The following is a 7500-nucleotide window of genomic DNA, read 5'->3' on the forward strand; positions in this document are numbered from 1 at the left end:
TGTACTTTTAAGAGATACGAAACAGTTGTATTTGTTTTCTTCGGTGATTTTGTTTCGCCGGAAATGTGAGAACAGAGCAGTGTACTGACATCATCTTGAAACTCATACTCTGGGAAGCGACGAAGAGCAGCTGCCATGCAAAACCCAGATGGAAAAAGGAAGTACGTTTCAAAATATTGTCTCACTTAAGATTAGCCGAGATATTCCTTTATACCTCAATCAGCCTTGCTCTGATGGTTTTTTCCATTAGATTGTAAATCCAAAAATGTAAGCCAACCTTCAGTGTTAAGGAGATAAATAGAAAATTATGCAAGATGTAAATTACTAGCTCGAAAAACCAGAAGGGTTTCATTAACACTTCACTAAAAATCTGCAAAATTATTTTGGAAAGTCTTTACCGAGGCCCGCAGTCAAGTTCTTCAACATCTTTTTTTGTTATAAAAAACTGCGTCCGAACGTTCCACAGAGTTGCATTACAATTCTAAAGGGAACTGACAGCTTCCTTACCGGAAGTCCAAACAAAACACGAAAATTCCCGTCACTGTAACTTACTGACTCATCCAAATCAACGCCTAAGAATTTATTTGATTCTTTCTCCAGCTATAAAATTTTATGATCGAGAACTTGAGGCTCAGGCTATCATCAGTTTCCTCATCGACATGATGCGATCGACTGCCGTGGTTCTGTTTCTATTGTTGCTGCCAGCAGATGGTCAAAACTCGCCATCTACTTCAAAGGTAAGATTTGGTGACAAAAAGAGTCCTCAATTGGTTGGCTCGTTCTAGCTACCAAACCGAAAGACAGCGAGCGCAAAACGTGTCGTAAATTAACTCTAGGCCCATCAACTTTTGTGCAGACAAAAGTGCAGACAGACTTAAGGTACGGACATCTCGTTTATGGGCAGATATAACAATTTGTTTTATTGCTACGATTCCAGAAAATCTCCCAATCTGTTCTTCCTGCCATCCACTGACAAGAGTCAGAAAATCAGTTTCATGCGCTCATCACGACATTGTTTAGTTCAGTTTTCTTTAACAATGTATATAAGTTAATCGACAAAAATCTTTTCATTCACTCTAAAGAAAAAGAAAGAAGAGTTAATATCCTTCCATTTACCAACGTAGACCTCTATTTGTTGGCTATCGGCTAGGTTCCTCTACTTAAAGAGTTAGTAAAAGAAAAAAAAAGTCGCTTTCGTTGTGTTTTGCTGAAACGATTATTAGTTCGAACTGTCTTTTTCCATACCAAGGTAACACTTTTTTTTTTCAATTTTTGTTTAGACTATAATATGTCCATTCCTATACCTTTCAGATTTCTAGTATTGGCTTAAAGTAGGGCGGTTTCTTAAACAGTTTCTGTTTTGGTTTTTTTGGAATGTTTGGATATATATGTATACGGTAATTGCATCTGCCTTGATTTTAATTTGTAGATGGATTTTTTTTCGTCTGAAAGCGCGAGAATAGAGAACCTGGTTAGCGGAAAAGAAAAGTGGCCACGCAAAACCCTGACCATTTTGGCGAAATGCAGTACCTTCCTAAATATTGTCTCAGTTAAGATAGTATATATTCCAATCCTCTATACGTCAATCAGACTTCCCCTGATGGTTTTTGCCAATAGATCGCAAATCCAAAACTTCAAACTAACATTGTTAATAAGGCCAATACGCTGTACAAGCATGATTGTAAATTTGTAGTTGTATTATGCAAAATGTAAACATTTAATTTATTAGCTTTGACACTTGAACCGTGAACACTTGACATTTTTTGTAATTTTTTCGTCTTCTTTTTTCTTCTTATGATGTATAGTGTTACATGCCTAGCATTTTGTAAGTGTAAAAACATTAAATACTCTTGTCAAAAGGACGAGCCCACATTCTATAGTCACTAAAAAAATGTACAATCAAATATCAAGTGTCGAGTGTCTCCATTGTAAGACTTAACTAAAATCTGCGAAATTGGTTTGGAAAATCAAGTTTTTAAACATTTTTTTCACAAACAATGCGTTCGAAAGTTCGCAGAGTTGCATCGTAATTCTAAAGGGAACTGACAGCTTCCTTACCGGAACTGAACTCAAACAGAACACGAAAATTCTCGTCAGTGTAACTTACTGACTCATCCAAATCAACGCCTAAGAATTTATAAAGCTATAAAATTCTATGATTGAGAACTTGAAGTCTTAAGATCATAATAATTAGTCTAATTAGTCTAAATTACTGACTCATCCAAATCAACACCACACGGAGAATTTGATTTGAGCCGGTCTCCAACTATAAATTCTGTGAATGAGAACTTGAGGTTTAGGTCACCATCAGTTTCCACCATTGAGATGAAGAGATCGATTCCCGTGGTTATGTTTCTATTGTTGCTACTAGCAGATGGTCAAAATTCGCCGTCTACTTCAAAAGTAAGATTTAAGGACAAAGTGAGTCCTCAATTGGTTGGCTCGTTTTAGCTACGAAACCGAAAGACAGCGAGCGAAAAACGTGTCGTAAATTAACTTCAAGTATCTAATTTTGTCTTCTAATAGCTTCTAATTAATTCTTGAGCCTTGACACGGAAACAAAACTAAATCAGTGTAGACTGATTTTTGGTATGGGTATCTCGTTTATGGGCATGCAGATAATGATTTGATTAAAGCGTTGTAATGATTCTAAAGTGTTTTTGAAGGCAGTGCTCAGAATGCCATAAAGCGTGCAGGATTCCCGTTCCAGGGACATAGCCCTGGCTGTCTCGTCCGGGGGTAAGGCAAAATACTAAATAGTCTTCAGTGTTATGGTAACCGGGATAACCTCAGATTCGATGGACCATGGACGCTCATGTGACCTTAACAGTCTTCAACTACCACCCACTTACACAGAAATACTGAAAAAATTGTTTTTGTAAATGTTCTTTTTAGTTTCACCTGAAGTGACCCCAGTCAGTGCTCCAGCGATAAATCAAATGACTCTTATATCAATTCATTCATCGCACAGAATTACACAGGTAGAGTACACATGAAAAGACTTCCTTAAGGGAAAAACGAGGCGTTCCATATTGCACGAAGAGCGAAAAACACAAACTCATCAAGATGAGAGCACCTGCAATTAACGTTAGCTGCTTCTCGTATACCTTGATAGCTGCTTCTTGATCCTTCCATTAAGGAAAAACTGAATCCGCGTAATTGTCCTGGTGGAATTTAGTCAGCTCTTGACTCGTATGTTTGGAATACAAAAACAAGGAGGAAATTTGTAGTCCAAATCCCAATTATCAAATCTGAAATCTCCTTCCTAGTGATTGTTTGGAAACTGATGCAAGTGCCGACTGATGCCTTTTGGGCATGTCACTCCATCGGTATTCGCCAATAAACCGCTGACATTGCGGAGCCTGGTAGTCTACAAACTTGGCCTAAGTGACTGCTGAGGTCTACTGATACAGAACTTAACTTAAAAAATAACCTCATTTGAGAAGTTGTGTCAAATAATAGAGTCGGAGACCTCGAAAGATTCGAAACCCCATTTTCGAAATGCTTATTCCTTTCCTAGAGAATAAATGCCAGGCCCAGTGCAGTATGTATGTCTCATTTTTACAGTCCAAAAAAAGGTGAAAAGCAGGTTCCATTATGCCCCTTCATGATACTCAAACAAATGCAACAAATAAAAAGCCACCGCACACGAGAGATCTCACTGTGACCTTACCCAAATTATATGGGTAGCCTGAGTTAGGTTTTAGTTGAGTTAAAGATGGTTTAACGTTGTTATATTTACAGGGGTAAATGTAATATCTGCCAAGAAGTAAGCAATGATTCAGTAACTTGAAGCGCTTTTTTCACCTTTAAGACCTAACCATTGACATAAAGTTAAACCTTGTGAGGTTGGAGTTAAATCAACAAAGACGAAAGATAGTGCAACACTATTTCAAAAGGCCTTTGTGGTGGGGCATTCCAAGAAAAGATGAAGCAATGCTTCTTGTGCTGTTTGACGAACGCACACAGATTTGTTTCCGAAAGTTTAATATTTTATACAAAAAAGAATTCCTCTCCTATGGAGAAATTTGAACTGGAAGTTCCTTGGTTTCGTACTAACTGTACATATTCTAGGCAGTAGATAAATTGACTCCCAGTCCATTTCTTTTGGCTCCTTTCAGGGCTAGTACAGAAGATTTTGTAGGCTGCCTGACTTGGTTTCTTTGTCGAGTTTAGTTTGTGAAGTATATTGAGATTTAGAACGAGCTTTCAAGGTGAACGGACGCTATTTTCTTCAGTAGGTCTGCGACTTATCCATCGAATGGCCGTAGAAAGAGGGCTGCTTTCGTTTAGACACAATGCCAGATAAAGATGGAAACATCCCGGAAACAGGATAGTCGTAAAAGAAAAAGGACAACAAGAGGTTCCCAGACAGATGACGAACCTTCAAAGTCAGGCGCATGATTTTTTTAAAGCATCAGTTATTTTAGAGTCAGTGAACCAGTTCAGTAATAATTTCAAAGGATAACCATAGTAAACGAACTGGCATTCAGTGGCAAGCTACCGTTAAAAATGTGGAACCTTTGAAAATAAAGCGTCATCTATTCAAAGCATGAAACATGCATGATTTCATGAAAATAATATTTCTGCTTAGAATCGGCCATATCTGATTTATAATCTCAGCTGGAATAGTGTTTTCACGTGACCTGACGGCGGCCATGTTGGTGTCCCCAATTAATCATCCGGGAATCGAGCTCTATTATCTTGCGAACGTTTTCTTTTGTCTCGGTGGGAAAAAAAAGTTTTCTGATCACGTAAGTGAAAACAATCTATAGGCCTTGTTCGATATATCAATATTCAGGCATGGCTACGAGGCTTTATGGGAAAGCCTCACGGCTCAGTTCTGTTTTCTTTGTCTCACAAGTCTCAAGGGAGATTTCCAAACAAAATTATGTTCAAATTTAACCATTTATTATCTCCGCTGGAGTTTTTGAATAATATTTCTGCTTAGAATCGGCCATATCTGATTTATAATCTCAGCTGGAATAGTGTTTTCACGTGACCTGACGGCGGCCATGTTGGTGTCCCCAATGAATCATCCGGAAATCGAGCTCTATTATCTTGCGAACGTTTTCTTTTGTCTCGGTGGAAAACAAGGTTGCTTATCACGTAAGTGAAAACAATCTATAGGCCTTGTTCGATATATCAATATTCAGGCATGGCTACGAGGCTTTATGGGAAAGCCTCACGGCTCAGTTCTGTTTTCTTTGTCTCACAAGTCTCAAGGGAGATTTCCAAACAAAATTATGTTCAAATTTAACCATTTATTATCTCCGCTGGAGTTTTTGAATAATATAGACATGAATTGAAGTTACACTTGACCTGATTTGACTGTAAAAGCAAAAGAGGTAGTCAGTATATTACAGGATATAAAAGTTACAAGAGATTCTATATAGCTACGCTTCCCTACTAATCACCCTTCACACTGCAGATTCAATCTAAGTGCCCCAATGGCCCGTCGGGTCTTCCAGGACGAAATGGAGTGAACGGGCACAATGGGTTACCAGGCCGCGACGGACGCGATGGCGCCAAAGGAGAAAAGGGAGTGGCAGGACCTTCGGGGCAACCTGGTCAGAAGGGAGTAGCGGGAACGAGTGGAAAAGATGCTGATCATAGAAACTGGAAGCAGTGCGTGTGGAGAAGTGACGACAGTCGCGATATCGGCCTAATAAAGGTTTGCTGGATTTGAAAAGTTTAAATAGTACTTTGAATACTACAATGGTTTAATGAACCCACATACCTCTTTCATAATGGCGACCAAATAAAATATTGTTCTGTTTTTATGCTAATAAGCCTTTCCAGCCTCGCTGTGACGAGCCAATTTTAAAAGAAAATTTGTTTCAAAATGAGGGCAGTACAGGTGGTAGCCATTTATGAAAGTGGTCTACACAACTTCATCAAATATATCACCAAGAGTTATAGTAATGCTAACTGCCATTTTTTAAAAAAATCATTGTCTCGTTTCTGGGATTACATCGTTTTTTCCCCATCATTACATGAGGTAAAACGTATTTCAAGCTAAAAAGCAAAAGGAAGAAGGCCTTTCTATTGGACCGAGAATCAGAGAATCACTACCCACCAGTTAAGCAAAGAAGAAGACTGGCTCGACTGGCTCGAAAGAACAAGACTGGCTTAAATAGTCCTTCAAATTCACGTGTACCCCCACCTTAAACATAGAAGTAAACTAGCTCGAAAGTGATGTCACAAAATTATTATCGGCATTGTTCGAATCATACTTATAAGCATTTTTAGGTTTTGGAAGTGAATGATATAAAGAAGCATGCACATCGCTCAGCCTGATGCGTCCAGGGAAAATTTGAGTGACTTTCTTTTGTCTGAAGCACGGTTTTTTTCGCGAGGTCCTCCGTTTTCAGTAGAACTTTCAACTGGCATTCACTGTTTATTCCAAACTTCACAAATTAAACCTTATTTTAAGGGTTATAGAAAGAAAAATTTTAAAAAAGATATTTTACGCGTTGATGTCCTAGGTTAGCAGCACTATCCAACATAACTTTTCAAGGACAACATGACACCTGAAGGATTCTCACGCAACACACATGCAGTTTTGATGTGTTAGTTTCGCCCCCTGGGAGTAAAATATCAGTTCTTAAGTACAGAAATGCAGCTGAAAAAGTGGTCCACCCATTCTTCCAAAACTTCGTCTCTAATACAAAAAATATTACGTGGTGTAACTAGCTCCACGATTTCAGGTATTTTCGTTGTTTTTTCAGGATTGTCTGTTTACAAAAACCACAGATAACACCGCTCTCCGTGTTGTTTACCAAGGCAATTTCTGCATCCACTGTGACGGCTGTTGTAAGCGATGGTTCATTACCTTCAACGGTGCAGAATGCAGTGGCCCAATGCCTGTTGATGTGGCGCTGTGGGTGAGAAAAGGAGTCGGCTATCATCAACACAGACCTGGGTCAATAGAGGGCTACTGCGAGAACATCCACAAGGGCAAAATCCGTGTTGGGATCAACATCGGAAATTGCAATGGTTATGGTAACTCTGATGGCTATACTGGATGGAATTCAGTGTCTCGTTTGATGATCGAAGAAGTTCCTCGGTCTCAGTAACAAAGCAGCATAATGTTTCAGCTTCTGAGAGGATGTCTAACTAGTAAATCAGTACGAAATGATAGCAGGCTGAAGATTTTGTGTTCTAAACTGAGGCTGATGGTGCAGTCTTCAATAAATATTTCAAACGCCAAGCTTTTGTGTTTAATTTTCCTTAAAAAAAGGAGCGAGTCTGTGGCATAAACTTTCACCCAGGCCCTCTGATTTGTTCAAAAGCCGGATAACCTTATCCGTTTAGGTAAGTCGCTATCCAACAGTTTCAATCAGTGTGCAAAGATTTCGGTATTTGATCGCGAAAAAGTAAAGGCGTATTCTAAAGCCAATGTCAATGTTTAACGCGAGGTATATCTCACACTCTTGATAGCGACATATCCCCTGGATAACGTTTTCCAGCCTGTGAACAACTGGGGCCTGGTGACAG

General features: G+C 39.0%; 1 protein-coding gene across 1 annotated transcript in view; it reads left to right on the forward strand.

Moving 5' to 3' along the window:
- Positions 1–7211, forward strand: part of LOC138060241 (uncharacterized) — a 21696-nt gene extending 14485 nt beyond the window's left edge. The window contains exons 6-8 of the mRNA XM_068905978.1: positions 601–737; positions 5432–5674; positions 6732–7211. Of these exons, the coding sequence (XP_068762079.1) occupies positions 601–737; positions 5432–5674; positions 6732–7079 (728 nt within the window). The 3' untranslated portion in view covers positions 7080–7211. The remainder of the gene's footprint in view (positions 1–600; positions 738–5431; positions 5675–6731) is intronic.
- The last annotated feature ends 289 nt before the right edge of the window (positions 7212–7500 follow it).

This window comes from Montipora capricornis, chromosome 8 (assembly GCF_036669925.1).
Source record: "Montipora capricornis isolate CH-2021 chromosome 8, ASM3666992v2, whole genome shotgun sequence".
NCBI lineage: Eukaryota > Metazoa > Cnidaria > Anthozoa > Scleractinia > Acroporidae > Montipora > Montipora capricornis.